Below are 20,918 nucleotides of genomic sequence, written 5' to 3'. Positions count from 1 at the left end.
AAGTACCATTCAACAAAGCGATAGATAATCCTATATGTTATCCTTTTGTTTATCTTTTCTTGGTGGAGCCCAACCCTCAAAGGGTAAAGATAGGGTGAGAACTCTAGACTGTTTATAATATCAAGAGGCTGCAAATATCTCACAGGTCTGAATATTCCAACGTCAAGGTAAGACTGAGTTATAAACACATTGTTTAGCTGAGGACTGTGTTAACAAGAGCTACAAGGATCCAAAGTTTTTAGCCAAAATCCCAGAAGCCACTGCTCCTAGATTCCTACTGCTCAGGTCACACATTATGTTCCTCACAAAAATGCATCCCTAAAGACAGGGTGCATTGAACAGAGGAGAGGTTTTTTGAACATCTGTACTGTAGGGAACAGCTGCTTCAGGTGGGGGGGGAGCAATACACAAGGATTCTATGCAGCTGAAGAGCTTTCATATTCCTATACCAAGAAGACACTGCTCCAATCAAAATATCATTCTGGCTGGCTGGTGGCCTTCACAAACATGGCAACAACTGTCCGTCCCCCCCCCCCCGACGTTTCCCTTTAAGTAGTATTATTAAACTACAGCTCTGGGCCACACAAAGCTCTGGGCCACACAATATCCCATTAATATCCCACCACCGTGTGATTTTAATACGTACTTCTAAATCCCTTCTGATGCCAAGAAGGTAGAGGACCTACTCAGATGGAAGTAAATGAATCAAGCAATGAGAAAGCTGCAGGCATATGGAACTGCACATCCTCAGTTTTTCTATGCTTACTACCGATATATATTTAAATAGTTTATCCCTTTTCTTCAAGGGTTTTCTTTTCTCTCGCTCTAAAATCTATCCTATTTCTGCATGGCACAGAGTAAATGACATCCAGGGTGAGCCAAGAAAGATTTTTTTTCTTTCTGGTCTGTTTATTTTATTTTATTTCTGCCCCTTCATTTGGAAGATTAAGAAACCCGGCAATCAGATCTTGAACAACAGACCACCTCTCCAAGAAGGGTGAAAAAGTTTTTGTTTAATTAAAGGAACATTTATTTCAGTATTCAAATTAGTCTCGTAGCTGTTTGGGGGGAAGTTGGGTTGAGAATGACACCGTGGGGGCGAAAGACTGCCTCCCCAAGGTGGGGGTGGGCACGAGAGAAAGAGACGAGCAGCACCTGCTTGCGCTCATGCATTCAAATGTTTACTAGGACTAGAAACGGACAGCAAAGGGAAAGACTTTTGCTCATGTTTAATCCTGGTTAATGCTATACATCTTTAAATACACAATTCAAAGTTTACGTTATGTCATGCAGTCCCTGTGATGGAATGACACACTGGCCTCGCTGTCTCCTGTTGGTCCCACGATGCTCAGAGCCACGCGGAGCTTAGGTAGGACAGAGAACTAGAAGAAGGAAGGGAGAAAGCAAGAAAGGAAGTCAGGACGTTTTATGGATCCTGCTTTTCTTTGCTGAAATCGAGGCCAGCACTAAACTGAAAGCCAATGGCCCTGGACTCAGCATCCGCCAGGAATTTTCTTGGTAACAGTGGCTGACCTTACAACAGATGGGCCATACCTCCACGCAAGGATCTTTTTGTAGAAAAAGCCCAGTAGGAACTCATTCGCATAATAGGCCACACCCAACAGCAGGAACTCATTAGCATATTGGGCCACACCCCTGACAGCACAGCTCATTAGCACATTAGGCCGCACCCACATGTTACCAGAAGTGTGGTTATCCAGCCACACCCACCTTTTGCTTGTTATTCTGTTTACCTTGTTTGTTGTCATAACCCAGGGCTTTTTTGTAGCAGGAACTCCTTTGCATTTTAGGCCACACACCCCTAATGTAGCCAATCCGAATGAGTTTCTGCTGTTGGGTGTGGCCTATTCTGCTAATGAGTTCCTGCTGGGCGTGGCCAACTTGGGAGCCAGCCGGAACTCCGTTCCTGTGCGTTCCTGCCCAAAAATTCGTCTCTTCCTCCCCGGCATCTGATTGTGCCGGGGAGCAACGGCGTCTCTATTTTGGTGCGGCTTTTAAAAGCCGCACTTTGCCCGGTTTTTTCCCTGCCGTGTGGCAGGGACCCTACTTTACTTTCTTTTAGGTGCCAGAGTTCTTTTTACCCAGGCTTTTAAAATTAGGGGTAAGAACATAAGAACATAAGAGAAGTCAATGTTGGATCAGGCCAATGGCCCAACACTCTGTCACACAGTGGCTAAAAATACCAGGTGCCAAGGTTTTATCTTTCAAACTTTTTAATGGTCCGATTCTGGTCTGAGGCCTATGGATAGTTTCTCTCAGTTTGTTCTACTGGCATATTTTTTATATTGATAGTTTATTATTTTAATTGTAAGCTCACCTTCAGCAGTACTCTGAAGAGGTGGCATAGACATTTCGTTAAAAAATAAATGAATAAAACCATCTACTCATTCTCCCTTGCACCTGGAACCTCTTCTTGAACAGGCATGAGATGCCACTCTCTCCTCTGAACATTTTCCCATGTGAAGAAGAAGAAGAGATTGGATTTATACGCCACCCTTCACTACCCAAAGGTGTCTCAGAGTGGCTTACAAACTCCTTTCCCTTCCCCTTCCCACAACAGACCCCCTGTGAGGTAGGTGGGGCTGAGAGAGCTCAACAGAAACTGCTCTTTTTTCAAGAACAGCTCTTATCAGAACTATGGCTTGCCCAAGGTCATCCAGCCAGGTGCAAGTGGAGGAATGGGGAATCAAACCCGGTTCTCCCAGATGAGAGTCCGCACACTTAACCACTACACCAAACTGGCTCTCAGTGGCCTTCAGTTTATCTCATTAATTCCTGGAGCTCTCCTGCTATTACAGCTGTTCTCCAGACAAGAAGAAAATGGTTTCTTTGGAGGGCAGGCTCTATGGCATTATACTCTGCTGAGGTCCCTCCCCTCCCCAAACCCCAGCTTCATTGGGTGCCAGTTTGGTGTAGTGGTTAAGTGTGCGGACTCTCATCTGGGAGAACCGGGTTTGATTCCCCATTCCTCCACTTGCACCTGCTGATGTGACCTTGGGTCAGTCACAACCTCTGGCACAGCTGTCCTTGAAAAAGAGCAGATACTGTCAGAGCTCTCTCAGCCTCACCCACCTCACAGGGTGTCTGTTGTGGGGAGGGGAAGGGAGAGGATGTTGTAAGCCGCTCTGAGACTCCAAGTGAAGGGCAGGGTATAAATCCAATCTCTTCTTCTTCTTCTTCATCGGGCTCCTCTCCCAAAATCTCCAGGCATTTCCCAACCCAGAGTTGGCAACCCCAATTCCAAACAATAACCAAGTTTTAAAAGGTCTCTGTACTGCCCTATTCAATATGCTTACCATGTCTCACACTGTGTTTTCCCTGAATTAGACTGTATTCTAACCCTACCTTGCCTATCTATCAAGAGTGGGGAGTGGTTGCCCTGACCTGTATAGCCCAGGCATGCCCGATCTAATCTGATCTCAGAAGCTAAGCAGGATCGACTCTGGGAAGTACTTGGATGGGAGACCTCTTTGGAATACCAGAGGCAGGAGGTGGGGGCAGGCTGTATTCAGTCACCTCTCTGAATATCCTCCAGGCTCCCAGTAGGGGTCAGTTACCAGAGGTCGCCATGACTTCCAGGTACTCACACGTGCGTGCACACACATTAAAAAAAAGAGCGGGGAGTGGTTCTCTCACCACTCTGAATGGAGCAATTACCCTTTGATTGGGTCTTGTTCTAAACTGGCAATTCCTTGTAACTTCTTTCCCCACCCCTTTCTGTTTCCTGAACTCCAAGTATAAATTTAGCTGTTTTGGATGTATACTCCAATGTGTCTGATTAAATGAATTTTGACGCACAAAAGCTTATGCTGAACTAGTCTAACTAGCATGTTTTCATCAGCCATATTCATCCTTCCCTGCCTTTGTCTCTCCCTTACACCTGCAGTTTACCCCACTCCCCATTTTAAAATGTAAGCCCCTTGGAGTCAGAGACAAGTTGATTTTGGCTATGTCAGATCTATAACATGCCATTCACACTGATGGTTCTCAAAATAAGTAGTAGTAATGTGCTTTGAGCACATCACACATCAGACACCACAGACAAATTGTTCATGTCAACTCACATTGCTCAAAACACAGTGTTTTTCAGCTGAAGCAGTTCACACATTCAGCTGCAGAAATTAAACAATGTATGGACCACCCCTTAGATATTCATATTTACCTTTTAAAATGTAGTCAGTTAGCAACGTAGGGACCTTTTCATTGTCCTCCTTCATTGCAAAAAGAACTGGGGAAATAAATTGGAGGAACAAAACCATTATTGGATTATTCAAAGGAGAAACAGCTTCCTATGAGGTTCTACACCACAATGTCATTTGGTGCCAGCGTGGGAACTTGGGTACAGATACGATGCTCCCCTCCCTGGGCATTTCTCTTCCAAAGAAGTCAGTGGAACACTTGCATGCTCAGGAGGCCCGTGTGTGTGTGTCAAAACCCATAGAGGGTTCTCATTCAGAGCACTGGCGCTCATATCGTGCTACCCCCCTATGACAGGAATAGACGTGCCTAGGGCTGCCAAGTCCCCCCGGGGGGCCGATAATACCCCGCTTTGGAGGCCCGATTTCCGCCGCCGCGTAATCGGGCCCCGGGGGGAACCCCACCCTGGCGTGCACGTCAGCTGGATGTGACGTGATGATGCCGGGCACACTGGGGGCGGGACCACAGCCATCTGAGGGGGAAACTCTATGTCGTCCGGGAGCCCCCCGCCGCGAAGAGAAACGGACTTGGGAACCCTAGATGTGCCTGTTGGAATTCTAACTCTCAAAGACCAAAGAGCCTGCGCCATATTGAAACTGGCAATTCTATTAAGAGATTACAGCACAATGGCTAAATTTAGTCTTCGTCAAAACAGAGATCTTTCTGTATACCGCCATAACATGTGCAGGAGCCATTATGAAAGAGACCTGGGAAATGGGAAATCTAACTAGAATGTGGGAAAGTAAAACATACATTACTTCATGCTCTGTTGGCAGCAACTTGGATACCAAAGATTCAAGGGACTGTCTTTGGAAGGGTTGGCTGGTCTTTGAATGTTATTCAGGAATACTTCTTCGAGCTCAGTAACTGATCTCATCTAAATATATCTTATGTTTGCATCACTGTCTGATGTAGCTTTGCACACCAGTTAATTGGGCAAAAAAAACCCCAACCACACAAATTTATCCCTAGTAACCTCTTTGCCAAGGCTTTGCCTTAAGACACAAATTGTCACTTGCACAAAACTCTTTATGTGCACAAAACAGCCATTCATAGCACTGCGCTCTTTTCAGGAGGACTGAGCCAGTATTTGTTCCAGCTAGTTCAAAACACAGTTGCCATGGAGACTCAGAAGGAGACTGACAATTCTCCCAGAATGCACAAGGGCCTGTCACAACATCTCAACCTTTCAATTTTTGTTCCTCAAATTGTTCAGTCAGAGTTAGAGGCTAAATTATCCAGCCAGCGAACTTCGATGTTTATGAAATAGCTTTGAAGCTACAAACTGTTCCGGAACATGCTGAATTTTGAGGGCAGAAACTTGGATGTTAAGTGCCACCCAGAAAATGGAGTGCAGCAATTTGAGAGCAGATACATAAAGATAAAAGTGGCAACATTTCACAGGAATTTCAAAACAGAAAAGCCAGTCACTACAAAATATTAGCTTGAAAGAGCCTAGCATTTATACCAGCCCCCATTTTGGCCCTCTCCTAGAATTACATCTTTGATGATGTGGGAATGCAATTCAAACCGAGGCTTATGCAAATTGGGAAATGTGAGCATTCTCCATTAGAAGTCTGTTCCCAGAGTATGGTAGCTGAAGAAAAGATGACGAGGATGATAACTTTCAAACATTTTAAAAGATATCTGAAGGGAAAATGAGATCAAGCCATTCTAACGTGACAAGAATGAATGTGTTTCAGCTTCCGGTTTCAGCGACTTTCATGGCGGGCGCGGTCCTTCAGTGCTCTAAAAGGAGTGGCCCGTGACGCGGCAGATGGGAGGGGGGGCGGTTGATCCAGACCCTCCCCCCCAGAGTCCTTGTAGGGGATTCCCAGCCTGGGGTGCTGGAGGTTGCCTCTCCCAAGGCTGCGGCCAAGGACTTGAGGCACCTCCGAGCTCCGATAGGTCCCGCTGTGGCAGCACCATTATGGCACCAAGAGGCGTACACCGGGCGAGCGAACAAGTGATCCAACGAAAATAAAGCTCTCCCTACCTCGGCAGCAGATGTGGAATGAAGCATGAGTGCTAATTCCTTTTTGACTGGCTATTTGGCAAAGCGTATATCCGAAGCCCCAAACAGCATTGACGGAGGGGGAGGGAGCTAGTTCACAGCGCCCCCCCATAAATTTTTAAGCGAATTCGTTTAGCGAGAGGGGCTAGGAGAAACAGCGATGGTCAATTGAATCAGGCAAAGTACAAATCTAACCAAAGCGAGCTTTTGAAGCAACTTTTACTGAGTTTTGAAAACTTTCCTTGAAATATAAACGATGACAGGGTGGGCAGAAAAGATTGCGATGAGACTGAGACACTCTCCTGGAACAAGATCAACACATCCGGCTACTAAACCAGAAGTAAATATTGACTTCACGAACATGTTGGCTACTGCATTGCACCCTCTGCTGGAGCAGATGACTAACACCAACAAGAAGTTGGATGAGATCAAAAAATAGCTTAAAGAGACGAACTTAAAAACAGAGGAGACTGCAAAATCAGTGAAAAAAGTTGAAGCCAAAACAAAAGAGACTAATCAAAGACTAGAGGTGATGGGAAAACAAATATCCTCTGATAAAGACCAACTTTTAAGACTACAAATGGAAAAATCAGCGTTTGTTCTGAGGTTTCAAGGTGTTCCTGAACAGCAAGATGAGAATCTGAAAGAAATATTAAGTGAAGCATTGGCCCCAATGACAGGTTTAATGGCGGATACATTGCAAAGCGATCTGAATTTGGTCTATCGTACATATCCAGAATTTATTAAGAAAAAGAGCGTGCCTGGGGAGATAGTGGCGAGATTCTCTAAAAGATCAACAAGGGACGCGATGCTCAAGGCCACAAATGGGACTACCTTACAAATCAAAGATGAAGAAGTTAGAGTCTTAAAAGACATTCCATTTGAAATACGAAAGAAGAGGACTCAATACAAAAATTTAACTGGCTTTTTGCAGAAAAACTCCATCCCTTACAGATGGATAATACTCAAAGGACTGGTCTTCAACTACAAAGATAAAAAAAGAAAAGATAGACTCTGTTTTAAAAGTGAAGATGTTCTTGGAACAACAACAAAAACCAGTGAACAAAAAAGATACAGCAGAGGAACAAAAAACAGCACACATGGGTCGGGAGATTCGGAATCAACAGCGAGCAGTAACCCAGAAGAAGACTCTGAATCAGAATTAGGGGCAGCAGTCCCAAAAGTCCTGAAAGTCAAATGGAAATATGAAAAGAAGAAAAATAAAGGGAAGAAACAGATTTAGTAGAATTGTATAAGCCTGAAAGTATTATTGTTTGTATTTACTTGATTCAATTTTATATTTACCAGTCTGTAATAGAAGCAGTAGAAACTAGCTATATTCCAAAAACTATTTCTTTATAGAGAGAGCTTTAGCTAAATATGCATTTAATCATTATATATGATCCTTGTATAGCTTATTTTAGGGTAGTGTTAGTGTTATAGTGTTTTTTGTAGTGTTTGTAGTCAGAAAAAAAAAGAATGAACGTGTTTCTTCAGAAGGACATAAACGTCAAGAATTCCAGTTTAATAATGGAATAGACTGCTTATGAAAGCTGTGGAAATTTCTATATCTGTGGTAGACAAGGCCTACTGGAGATAGTTTATTGGATATACAGTCATATGCCTATTATCTAAAATGTAGATTCTTTTTTTCAAAGAATCTAAATGAAGACAGCAAACCAGCATTTTTTTCCCAAGTTATAATAACGGAATTCTCAAAGAATCAACAGGAACTGCATAATACTTCAACAAAAGCAACAAGAAGTTATTTTTTTAAAAAATGCCTGTCTGAATACAACATTTTTTGCCTTTATTACCAGAAGATCTGCAGTGCTTTGCTGGGCCTCTCTCAAGAGGAAGTTCTAAACTACTGGGGGGCTCAAAAAACACTTAGGACTGTCTGTATTTCAAGTCTTGAGTGAGAGAACGTACAGGTGCCTTCCAAAAACGTTAGTCACTGCGGTCTCCATCTTGATAAAGTTTGAGGGTCTATTATACCGGTGGCTCTCAAAGATTCTAGCATATTTCTACTGCCAAGGGAACAGGTTGAAGTTGTGTCCTCATTACATTCAATATAGCAGACAACCAACTTACTGTTTGTAAGCATCTGTAAGTCTTCAACTGAAGGAGGCACACCATTCTTCTCATATGGAATAACTGTATTCAAATACTGGAAAGGAATGACAGCAGCAGTTATCAGGTTCCCCATTCCTTCTGGGAGGAACAGAAACTACCACCTCCATTACTCCCAAAGAAAAGGTTCTGAAGCAATCATTTTTCAGCAGGGGAGCTGAAAGCTAGCTGGTGAATGTGTCCAGATAACAAACTTTTAACATCCTCTTTCACAACTTTTAATGTTCTCATTAACACACCTTTATGGAGAGTCTTCAGAGTGTAGGCATATGCTACAGTGTTCACTAGAGCTACCCACTACAGATCTGTAACACTATAACATTGGTACTACATCTATGAAGCCCTTTTCCAGATTGAAACTCAGCTGCGATGCACATCAAAATTAGCACTCAGCTGCTAAGCACATGAAATGAGACAGTACTATGAACTCTACCCCTATATCCACAAAGTTACTAAACAGCCAAAGCATTTATGGTATGATTTCTAAGACTTTTAACAAATCAATATTTTTATTCATACAGTAGTTATTTTTGTAAGATTGTTAAAACAGGCATATTATCCAGTTTCCTGTAAGTTTCTCAAAGGCCGTTTTGGCTGGCCACTGTCAATAACAAAATGGTAGACTAGATCAGAGCCATCACCCTGCCCCTTACCCTATTCCAGAAGAAGGCATGTGACTGCTATTGCTTGCAACCACTGTTATCTCACCCAGAAAGCAAACAGCGATGGCTGCCAGGGGCATGGGCAGTCCACCCAACTGTACTCTCACTTCCTTGCTCTCCTTGCCCCAGCACAGCTACTATTGCCTGCTGTAGTGTTGTTGCCCAGAAAGCACGTGATGATGCTTGCAAAGGTGAGTGGGCAAACAGCAGGAAAAGACTAGCTACCCAGCAATGCCGACCTTTGAGTCTGACCTCAATGGACCTTTGGTCAGGCCCAGAATAGACCTTGCTAGTATTTTTCTAGTATTTGCTAGAATTTGCTAGTATTTTTCAACCAAGATTTCACACATTTTTACTTATTTAGCACTTCTGGAGTCTAGAGAGGGCCAAGCAAGTATGTCGGCAATAGGGCCTTTGAGAATGTATGTTAATTAACTGTGCCGATGAACTGATCAAAATTTGAAGCTCCGAAGAGTTCATATTATCAGGATGGAGCCAGGATGCAAACCAAAAAGTTGCTTGTGCAAATGGTGGCAGTTCAGCTTCAAGCACTCTTGGATGATACCATTCATAACTATTTCCATTTGGCTTCCACTTCAGTTTTGGGACTGATGCCACTTTGATTGCCCAGATGGATAATCTATAACAGGGAAGAGTGTGAGGGAGACTAAATCTGCTGATCCTTTCCTAAGGTACAGTGCAGCAGAACCACCCTCCAGTAGTTCTAATTCTAATTGTCTTGGGAGTTCCAGCAGTTAGTGTTGGGGGGCCACTGCTCAGCCACAAAGCAGTTAATATCATAGGGTTCCATGGGACTGGGGTGCCCCATCCTTCTTAAGCATCCACACGAAACCACGGGGTGTGATCATCCAAAGATTTGGAGTGAGCTATCATCAAATTTAGCCTAATAAGGTGGTGTTCCTTCCGCTCTGGATTGGGGTCACACTTTCCCCTTAAGGATCATGTTTGTAGCTTGGGGATGGCTCTGGATACAACCATGTAGCTTGATGCTCAAGAAGCAAGTGTTGCATGAAGCGCTTTTCCGCTTCTTTTGTTGGCTGCACCAGCTGCAGAACTTTGGAATAGAAATGGTCTCGCCAAAGTTATCTAGACTCTGGTTATATATTTATGCTTGCTTACCTTCCTAATCCTCTATTTGAACTGAGGTACGGTCATTGTTTTATAAGGCCTCCTAGCTCACACCTGAACCTGCTCATTAAGATCTTCTGTTGAGGCCTTTCTCTCTGTTCTCTCACTATCAAATATTAGGCAGGTGGTTACGGGGTAAAGGGCCTTTGCTATGTTGATGCCTAATTATGGACCACCACCACCACCCTAACTCAAGCATGCCTGGTGCCTTCATTATCATCACTTAGGTACTATGGGTCCTGTCCATTTGAGTTTCTCACTTTAAACCTTTTTAAAAATCACTTTATTGCAAGAACCAAGCGGGCTCTTTTCTTGGAAAGAGGGAGCAATGAAAAGATAGAGGTTGCCCTCGAACAACCAGATAAACAAAGGAAAGCACATCTGGTTCTCAAAGAACAACAACAACAAAAATGTAAACTGAAGCCCAGGAGTCCAGCAAGGCACTTTACACAAGCATGGCTTCCCTCTGAAGATAATAGTTTCCTTAAAAGCAAAATGTGGTCCTCTTGGCTGCCAAGCATGGGCTGCCCTTGGTGAGGGGGCATTTTTATTTTCCTCTGCCGCAGCAGCCTAAACATCAGAGGTGTTGGTCTCCAGGTCGACAGGGCTGAAGATTAGTCTCCACTTTCCCTTCTGCTTTGTTCTCCTTAGTACACAGAGCTGCAGAATGTTTTAAGCCGTCTAGGGCTACAGGGGAGAAGGGTACAAAAACTACAAGGTAATTCAGTTGTTGCTAGGACCCCAGAGCAGGCTGTGGCCCTACTCATGAAGGAAGAATTTACTACCAGTGTTAATCCAATAATCCACTCGGAACAGAATTATATCATATTTATGAGGCAAAGACACTGTGATCCATGTCAGGGCTGGGGGCAGTACCAATGCTGATTCCTTCCTGTAAACACTTCCCAGATATCTATTGACTTCTTTGTTCCCCTGTTATAGTACGAAACAACCTGGGTTCATTTGCTGGAGTGAACACCCAGGCAGAGAGAAAGGTTAACTCCTCCTTTTCTTGCCTTCTAGCCTCCCTTGCAATTGTTCCCTGCAGTCATGCTATCCAGAGGACCGTGGTTTAGAGATAATGTACACGCTGGTATAATTTGCATTTTCACCCTCAGAGGATATAGCGCTCACCTGCTTATCAGTAGCTGAGTTCCCAAATGTCTGCCGGATACTGGTTTGCAGGATATTTGAGATCCCTTCCATACTGAACCGCTAAACAGAAAAGGAAAAAAATACTTTAGGGTTTTCTTTTGGATTGCTGGTTTCGGTTACAGGATTGTCTAATCAGATGTGGCAGCAGGGTCTGCTCACTTCTGTCTCCCGTATGCAATGTAAAGAATTTTCGCAATGTGCCGTGCCTTTGTGTATCCATGGATGTTATGGCTGTGACTACCCTCCACTCTTTTGGCCTTAGAAGTCTACATTATAAATTCAGTCTCAGTTCCTCCATGCAATCACATGGCTTCTGAAGCTCAATACACTTCTTCCTTCCCAAATGGAAAGCTGGCAGCAGCCCACAACCGAATCATCATTTTTGTCTCAGTGAATGCTTTTATTAATGGCTCCCAGCAAGTACTCTGATGGTACTCTGATGGAGCAGCCGGCAAACCATATCAGCTATGTGAATATAATTAAATTGCAAATATTTCTCAGACTAAGGGTTGGAATCCCATAAACTAGTGGTGATGAGGTGGGCCAAAGATAAGACAAGGGGCGGTAGGGGGGCATTGGTCAATTTGTGGACCACCTACAATTTGCAAGTCACTTGGATTCTTCCCAAGAATAGTGTGGACCAGGCAGACTTTTATCCAGTCCTACCAGGCACTTCTTACGTTCTTAGCAAGAGTGCGTCCAGACTCAAACTAGGCCGGGAGGGCGGGATAAAAATCTGAATAAATAAATAAATAAATAATAAGTAAGTCGAACCGATCAGTTACACCTTATCTGTCAATTCCAGGAGTGTACCCTGGTTTCTGTGAATTTAGAGCACATTTTTAGACCCCGGAGATTCTAGGGGTTTTTTTTAAAGACAGCACAAGCCTGAAACCAGCTCAGCACCCCCATATGCAACTAAACTACAGTCTTACACATACTTACCCGAGAGAAACAGCCATACTTCTGATTAAACACGCATAGTCTAAGTGTAATCAATTTTTAAAAGGTAATTTTGCAGAGCGGAAACTGGGTGTGCGCTTTGAAATTCTGTACACATAGGATGACCTATTACTGGGTATCTGCACAGCACATACTGTGTTTCTACTGGTTGGTACTGAGAGAATACAACACACAAAGTTACACTGAAAAAGCCTCCAGCTAAATCCAGCCTTGCCAAAACAGCCTTAGAATCCCCACTTCTGAGCAAAGCCCAGCAACTCCACTTTTTGAACCTTCTTATGGTTAGACAGTGTCATAGATGCAACGAGCATGAAATTGAGCAAACTTCAGAGGACGGCGGAAGACAGGAGGGCCTGGCGGGAGCTGGTCCATGGGGTCACGAAGAGTCAGACTCGACTGTGCGACTGAACAACAAAAATGGAAGGAATGTCGGGATTTCTTGCCCACCTTCAGAGGCATCTGGGTTGCCCTTTCTATTCGGCTGCTCTGCAGGCTGAGCCCTTTCTCTTTCCTCCTCCTCTTCATCACCTCTCTGTGCTCCTTCTGCTTGTTCTGGACTTCGATCAGCACCGTGATGAAGGAGTTCTTCACCTCCTTCTCAAACTCCAGCTCATCCCGGCGAGCCAGCTGTTGCACCAGTTCCTCTGAGTAGTCGCGGATGGCGCCTTTGACACGATCCAGCAGCTCCAAGAGCTCTGCGTCAGACATATGCCTCAAGCCTTTGAAGAATCAGAAGAGAAGAACGTTGTCTGCTAGGCCCATGACTAAGGTTGCAGGCTCTGGGTTGGGAAATAGATGGGGATTGGGGGGGTGGAGCCTGAAGAGGGTGGGGTTTGGGGAGGAGAGGGGCTTCAATAGGGTATAATGTCATAGAGTCCACCTTCCAAAAACATATTTGGTTTTATTGTTTGCTGCACTTAAGTTTTTTTCTACCTAAATATCTTCTCCAGACACTTTACTGTGGGTTTGTTTTAGCAATGTTCTCAGCTATGGTGCAGCTCCACTGCCGAGCCCCACAAGGGGCCTGGCGGTGGACATGCAAGGTCGGCGGGAGTGCAAGGAAGCCCTGCGAAGGCCCTCCCTGGCCCCAGGCAGGCAGGGGTGGGGAGAGGCAGGGAGGAAGCAACTTACCCTCCCTCTTCTCCTGCCTCCTCCTGGCTGAATGAGGGCCGGAAGCGGGGTGGCCGGAAGCAGGGGGCGGGGCTTCGTCATGTGCCCCGCCCCCCGTACCTCACCCGGGGGTACTGCAATCCCCCGCGATTCCCCCTGAAATGACCTCTGATTATAATATAGTACTGAAATGCATGTTGTATGTTTTGTAAATAAATAGATAATGTTTTGAAAGACATACATGCTAATGCAAAAGTCTGTACATGTACTAACCCTTGGGTTGCTAACTCTAGGTTGGGAAATTCCTGGAGATTGGGGAGGGGAGCCAGGGGAGGATGGGGTTTAGGTAAGGAAGGGACTGCAGCAGGGTATAATGCCAGAGAGTCAACACTCCAAAGCAGGCATTTTTTCCAGGGTAATAGGTTTCCATCTAGATATCAGTTGTAATTCCAGGAGATCTCCAGGCCCCACCTTGAGCTTGGCAACTCTAACTGGCCCACCAGTTACTTGCCAGGCTTCTGTGATGCAAGCACAAATCCTTAAAAGTTCAATGAATGAAAAAGTTCTACACTGAAGCATCTTCCAGCAGAAACACAAGACAGGATGCTCCTAAAAATCCTCTTCAATGAGAAATTGCCACTGAATACTATTTTGCAGAACAGAACTGCATCCATAAGGCTGAATCCAGTGCGTCATGAGCACAAGGACAGTGGATATTTCCGGCTTTCCCCACCCTACAGCAGTCCCTTCCAACCCTGGGAAAGCGGATTCCCAGGGCCAAAGGACCCACAAGGACCAGCTATGCAAGTTGGGAGGGGGAGCTGAGCCATGGTGGAGGGGAGAAGGTGAAATCGCAGTTCCACCAGAAGAGGCAGGAAGGTTGACTTCCTCCCCTTCCCTCTCCACATTAGAGCCCACTGACCACATGGCATCACTGGATCCAACTGATATTCTTTTTCATTTCCTCTCCATAGGTGTTTCCCGGGTATTGATGGGAAGGGGGATCTTTATTAGATGACCTTTGGGTACATACCATCATTATTAAACAGGAGTCCAATGGTGTCTTAAAGAGTAAATTTAAATTTATCCCAGCTTTTGAGGCAGAGCTCACTTTATCAAATGCGAGATCTGACGAGTGTACCTCCATCATGGCTGATTTATATACACAACTGAAAGGTGAGGATGGGGGCGTGAGAGGGAAGGTTAACAAAGAGGGGCCGGTTCAAAACAAGACCCGGTAACATGTACAACAGCAGAGAAGCACTGGACCAATTAACTGGGCCATCATTTTTAGATGGACCCTGAGAAGCTTTCTCCCGTGTCCTCACCTTCACAGGACCAATTATTGTTGAGGGTCTGTGACAAAGCCTGCATCTCTTGCAAAAGGACCGAATCGGCCTGACTGCTGGTTTCCCCACCATCATCTTCCTCCAAAATCTCTTCTTCCTCTTCGGGGTCTGGTGAGTTCTGCATCATCTCCTCGATTTCTTCAATCACCTGTTAAAAGAACAGTAACATAAAATCACGTAGGAATGACGTCCCACTTGGATGCTAAGAAACCATGGATGTTACCATGGAGACGCCACCTTCCAAGAGCACTGGTGCAAAGTGCGCGGCGGATTGTTCCCAACAGCTCCGAAGCATCCCTCTTTTAAAAGGCTTCATGGTGTAAGTAAATCTCCAGGAATATCATACCACATACATTATTCAATCAGAAATGCCAGAGCATTCTTCCAAATGGAGATTTAAGAAAGGCAACAGCAAAATATTCAAGCTCAGCCGTTGCAAATTGTGACTGATAGAAGGATATTAAAGTCAGGACATATTTTACTCGGATGCTATTTAAGTAAGAGGCTTTCAGGTAACCAAGCATGGAAAAATTTTCACCGCAGCCCTGTCAACTGCACGGAGGAGCACGGAGAGAAGACAAAAACAGAATAGTGCCAAGATTTGAAAACAATTTCATGCTTGATCGACACACATACTATGGGCATGGAGGTGGGAAGGTCAAATAGAAAACGCCAGAATGACTCCACCTAGGGGTAAATTTGACAACTGTTTACGAGGGAAAATGAATTGCCATGGGCTTAACTTGGAAGAAATGGTATCACAGCCATTCCTGTCCTTAAAAGCCAGTGCTGTGAGGACCTCAAATGACACCAGCCACTGCAGGTCTGCCACTGGAACTCCCAACATAGCCTCTGGCCCTAAAAAACAACCAGGGCGGAGGAGTGGAATGGATGGGGGGTGTTTGACACTGGGGATGGGGGGAGTTTGACATGCCGCTGGGGTGGTTGTAGTGATTCTGGGGCCCTGGGCAAAAGTCCAGGGTGGGAAGGGACCCCAGAATCACTGCCACCACTTACTACCCCCACCACCCTGACCAGATGGGGTTGGGTGCACGTGCAAGGAGGATGCCAAACTAGCTGGCCCCTCTTCTTTCCCTGGGGTAGCTGCCCTAGATGCCCTGTGGTTGAGACCACCCCTGCTTGTCATTTCCTGAATGAAAAGGAAAGAGACAGATTCCCCATATTCTGTCTCATGGCACCTTACGGTCTAGTGAGTTTTTATTCTATCAAATGTTTTTGTGGACTAGAGCCCACAGTCTTGTGCTTTTTGTGGGGGAGTGGGTATTTTGTGTGGAGGGGGGGTATGCTTGTGAGCCTGGAGGTCATGGTGAGTTCTGGTGACCCCTAGTGGGGCTAGGATGTTTCATGGAGGTGGCTTGATAACCTGCCTTTGCATCCTGGCTCTGGTATTCCTTGGAGGTCGCCCTTCCAAGTACTTGCCATAGTCGGCCCTGGTTAGCTTCTGAGACCTGACAAGATCAGGCTTGCCTGGACTATCCAGGTCAGGCCAGAGCCCACAGTCTTGTAAGTCATATAAAGTGCCACAGACAGACAGACAGACAGATAGATAGATGATAGACAGACAGACAGAGGACAATTCAAGGGTTCAAATGATTCTCTATTGATTATTGCTGGCATTCCAGGGATCTTTGGGACAGATTCTTTGGGATTCTCCAGGAAGAATTGGTGAATTGTTAACCATTAAACAGAATTGTAGAAACAGGTGTTTTAAATCAAATTTAATTGACAACAAAGAATGTTGTCTAATTAGGCCAGGTGTTCTTCTTACCTCAGCCTTTTTAATTGGGAAGGCAGGAAGCACCACTGCCAATGTTAGAGATTTATAGTGACATGCTTCAAAGAGAACTAGAAGTAATTGGTCAAGATGTTTTTAGGAAAGCCTAATTGGGGTAAATGAAAGGATAGCTGTACACTGTAACAGAGGAACCCCCCTCCCTCTCTTCTGACTTGTGTGTTTTTAGACTTTATATTTTGTTTAAAGCTGAATATTTACTAAGATTATGGTATAAGATATTTGTAAGAGCAGCAGCTATCAGAATTATTTTAAGCTTTGCTAAAAATTATCAGGCTTATTTTTAAGACAAAAAAGTGCTTGCTTAAAGAGAAACCGTTATATACTTAGAATTAACCTGCCAAAGATTCACAAGTTGCTAACAAACAGGAAGTTGGAAGATAAAGTCACAGAAATTAATCATGCACATTTGTCGTTCACTAGAACCCAATTAAAAAGTATAAAATTTGTATTAGACAAAGAAAACCCGTATTGACCAAAGTAAAACAACATATTTTACAAGACTAAAAGTCTTTTAAAAATTAATAAAAATGTTCTAGGGGGTCCAAAATAAAAACTGATAGATTTAGTGTATCTGCAAAAGCTTTATATCATAAACCCCTTTGTAATATTAAAAAGTGCTTATAGAAAGTTAATATTTAAAATAGTGCTGTTTTTCATAATTCAATGTATCCTTTATATTTTCATTAGAAATAACCTATAGAATGATAAAGAATATTGTTATACTTTTATATGCATGTATCCATGTAAAGAAACCATTTTTGTAATGAAAATAGCTAAGTTTTGTACTGAAAATGAACTCAGCCTGAGAGTCATTCAAAGGTAAAATGAGTCTAGGTAGGCAGCAAAAAAAATGAGCACCTGTATTAATCAATTTTAAGAAGACAACACCTGCATTGTAGAGCTGAGATGCAGCCAAGTAACAGCCATTTGTCAAATATGTGATTGATGACTGACCAGACAAAGAAATCTAAACTGAGCATGTGCAAATGATGTCAATGATGATGTAGAGTGAGGAGGAGCAAGAACAGCATATAAGCGAGATCCCTGCTACTACTCACTGAACATCTAGCCTGAATTCTTAGCTGTGAGGTGTTCCTTTATTCGAATAAATCTTTTTCCTACCCTTTATTGCCTGGAATTGTCTGTTTCACTGTGTGGTTTATTGGCTAGCCACACAAGTCAAAGAACCTTAGCACCCTCAGGGCGTTGCTTTCAGATAGATAGATAGATAGATAGATAGATAGATAGATAGATAGATAGATAGATAGATAGAGAGAGAGAGAGAGAGAGAGAGAGAGACAGACAGACAGACAGACAGACAGACAGAGAGAGAGACAGAGAGACAGAGAGACAGAGAGACAGAGAGAAAGAGATGGATCTTAGATGCAACAGTCTGGCTCTAATCAAGCAGTCATTAATGTTCTTCTGAATGGGGTGGGGTGTTTGGGGAATTTTTGTCTGGGTGCCTACAGTGGCTCTCAGCAGCCGTGCATAACAGATCACATGCCCTAAGCCATCCAATAGGGTGGAGGCCATAAGTGCCATCTCAGTACTAACCCCCCCCCCCAGTGAGTCTTCACACTTTCAGAACACTTGAAAAGGGCTAAAATGGGATGTTAACTGTGATTTTTTCTTCCTTAAGAGTATTCTTTCCAGTGTTACCTGTTGTGCATTTTATGGTGAAGCATATTGTAAGCATAAATTCCAGAGTCATTCAGGCAAACTCTCTTTCCTTGTTTTTGTCTGAATACTCTAGCTACTGTTAATGGAAGATGAATTATTTAGATCACCGTGTACACATTCTGAAACAATAATTAAATGTAATGTTCAGATAAATGTCTAAAAGGTTTCAGGATCTGCTCTGCTTTCAAGAATTAGTATCTAGCGTTTAAAACAGAGGAAACACGGCAATAATATGCATATTATTAGGACACAAAGGAAGCCCCTAATGGACAATTAACTGGTATTTACTGACTTTAATTCTCTTTAGTATGACAAGATCCTTTTACTACATCCCATCATAAATATACTAGCTACTATGTTTCAGAGGAAATATGCAAAGCAACCTTTAAGCATCTCTAGCGAGCACATGGTGAAACACTTTTGCAGCAGAATATGCATTGACGCATCATTAAAATCAGTCAGCGCATAGCAATTGGTATAGGCACAGAAGACCTGGAGCTGTCACTGCGTTGTAAACTGCACCCTGTCAAGGAGGGAAAATTTCTCTGCTTATATTTACTACTCCAGAACACAGCATTTGAATCCCATTGATTACTAGAGACACACCAGAGCTCTGGAACACCTGGAAATCCTGTCCCTACTCTAGATATGTGAAGGAAGGATAGTTACATGCACATTTTCAGAACTATCTTCTTCTTTGCATCTTTCCATGATGGAAGCAGATTACACATTTTACAGGAAGTTCTAAGCTTCACAATTAATGTGGATCAGAGTTTTGGCTGATATATGATTTGATTTATGCAATCCACCAAACCATGGAATGGGAGGATCCAAAATTAACTACAGGCTTGGGGGCTCCCATGATCTTTCCTCCATTTTTGACTTTCCTTCCCTTTCAAATTCCCTCTTAAGCCACCCATAGTGTAGCGTTACTTCTAAATAAGTAAACGAAAATTGCCACCTTGCCTCCAAAACAGAACCAAAACTTATTTTGAACCACAGTTTCCAATGCTAACCAAGTCTGCCTGTTCAGATATTACAAAAACTAAAAATGAGGTTTTCCAAGGAAACAGGAGGAACATGAACTTGTGGCTTGTTTCTGACCCCCCCCTCCAAACTATGGTTTGTAAGTTTGATGCAAACCAAACTAGCTTTTCTGCCACAGGCTATACTTAGCAGTCTCTTTCTGCACCCTTTCACCATGGTTACTTCACATAATCCATGAAGTAAGGTTCAGCAACTAACACTGAAATCAAGGGCACTGCCCTGGTCGGGGAGAAGCCAACGTGTTTTGCTCACTGCCACTCTTTCAAAAGGAGAGATTTGGGGCTAGAGTTGCCAAGTCTTACCAGTTTCATAGCAGGGGAGTCCAGGCCCATCTCTGGGAGTTCTTGCACGCGCGTGGCATGTGCGTGCCCCACGATGACATCACCCGGAAGTGACATCATCGCGTTGGGCACGTTGGGGGCGGGACCACTACCATTTGAAGGAAAACCATAGAGTTTTCCCTCGAATGCTAGAGCGTCCCCCCTGCAATGTGCCCGGCGTGATGACATCACTTCCGGGTGATGTCATCACGCTGGGCACGTCTCCACGAGCCTGGCACTTTGAGGGTGGGGTTCCCCCGGCAGCCAATCTGGGCCAGCAGGTAAGGGACCCATCAAGCGGGGATTCCTCTGCCCCCCCAGGGGGGGGGACCTGGCAACCCTATTTGGGGCTGTATTGTTCCTCCCTTACTCAGACATATTTTGCACAAATTTCAAAATACCAGGCAGGCAAACATTATCCCAAACCTTGCTGTGCTGTTGTTTGTTTTGTTTTGCCTGAAGAGATTTGGCACTGATTCAGCCACAACACTCTCCATTATGAGAAATTAAGTATGAAAAAAGCGGGAGGCATGCACAGCTCCAAAGAGTAACAAACAGAAACCAGAAACCATGACTCTGCTTCTTGGGCGGGGGGGGGGGCCTCAAACCATTAATGCTATCTGTGAGACAAAAAAGCTCATGTTTCAGGTGGATAGCCATGCTGAAGCAATAGAACAAAATTTGAGTCCAGTGGCACCTTTAAGACCAACAAAGGTTAATTCTGGGTATAAGCTTATACCCAGAATTAAACATTGTTGGTCCTAAAGGTGTCACTGTACTCAAGCTTATGCTTGTTTATGTAAGAAAAAAACCTGACAAGAAATCTCTCTCCTCAAGTTTTAAAGACACATTTGAATAACAGAAACAGTTACTTGTTCATGACAATTAGCTGGTGTTTAATTTTTACACAAAGTTACCTCATTCCTGTTGCCTGTTCACCTCATAAGCCCTAAACCTGATCCCTACCTGACCATTTCCCCTCAAAGTGAAATAAAATAGTTTGTCATTTTTTATTTACCATCAGCCTCTCCTGTGCCAAGACAAAAAGAAGGATTTTAGTCTTTTCCCTCAGTTCCCTAGGCTAGGTCAGCATCTAACAATATACATTGAAATGACTAAGTGAGACAGCCAGAGAAAAAGAAGAAAAAGAAAAAGGGGCTGCTCAGCAAAGAATAAGATAAAGGACAACCCTATGAGGGAGAGTGGAATTGTCATAGCAGCTCACCATAGGACAGAGCTTCTGTATCATGCTCTAACGGGCAGCAATATTAATTAATTTTTTAGATTACAATTCAGCAG

The 20,918-nt window shown here is 43.9% G+C and overlaps 1 protein-coding gene across 1 annotated transcript in view; it reads right to left on the bottom strand.

Annotated features, from left to right (window-relative positions):
- Window positions 1–874: 874 nt before the first annotated feature.
- Window positions 875–20,918, bottom strand: part of FEZ1 (fasciculation and elongation protein zeta 1) — a 69,863-nt gene continuing 49,819 nt past the window's right edge. The window contains exons 5-10 of the mRNA XM_015416321.1: window positions 14,733–14,901; window positions 12,742–13,013; window positions 11,311–11,391; window positions 8,327–8,402; window positions 4,184–4,249; window positions 875–1,382 (exon numbers count right to left, since the gene is read on the bottom strand). Coding sequence (XP_015271807.1) covers window positions 1,366–1,382; window positions 4,184–4,249; window positions 8,327–8,402; window positions 11,311–11,391; window positions 12,742–13,013; window positions 14,733–14,901 — 681 coding nt within the window. The 3' untranslated portion in view covers window positions 875–1,365. The remainder of the gene's footprint in view (window positions 1,383–4,183; window positions 4,250–8,326; window positions 8,403–11,310; window positions 11,392–12,741; window positions 13,014–14,732; window positions 14,902–20,918) is intronic.

The sequence above is a fragment of the Gekko japonicus genome, unplaced genomic scaffold, assembly GCF_001447785.1.
Source record: "Gekko japonicus isolate JY-2015 unplaced genomic scaffold, Gekko_japonicus_V1.1 scaffold751, whole genome shotgun sequence".
Classification (NCBI taxonomy): Eukaryota; Metazoa; Chordata; class Lepidosauria; order Squamata; family Gekkonidae; genus Gekko; species Gekko japonicus.
Note: the sequence above shows the minus strand (reverse complement) of the source record. Positions and strands in the feature narration are given on the sequence as shown.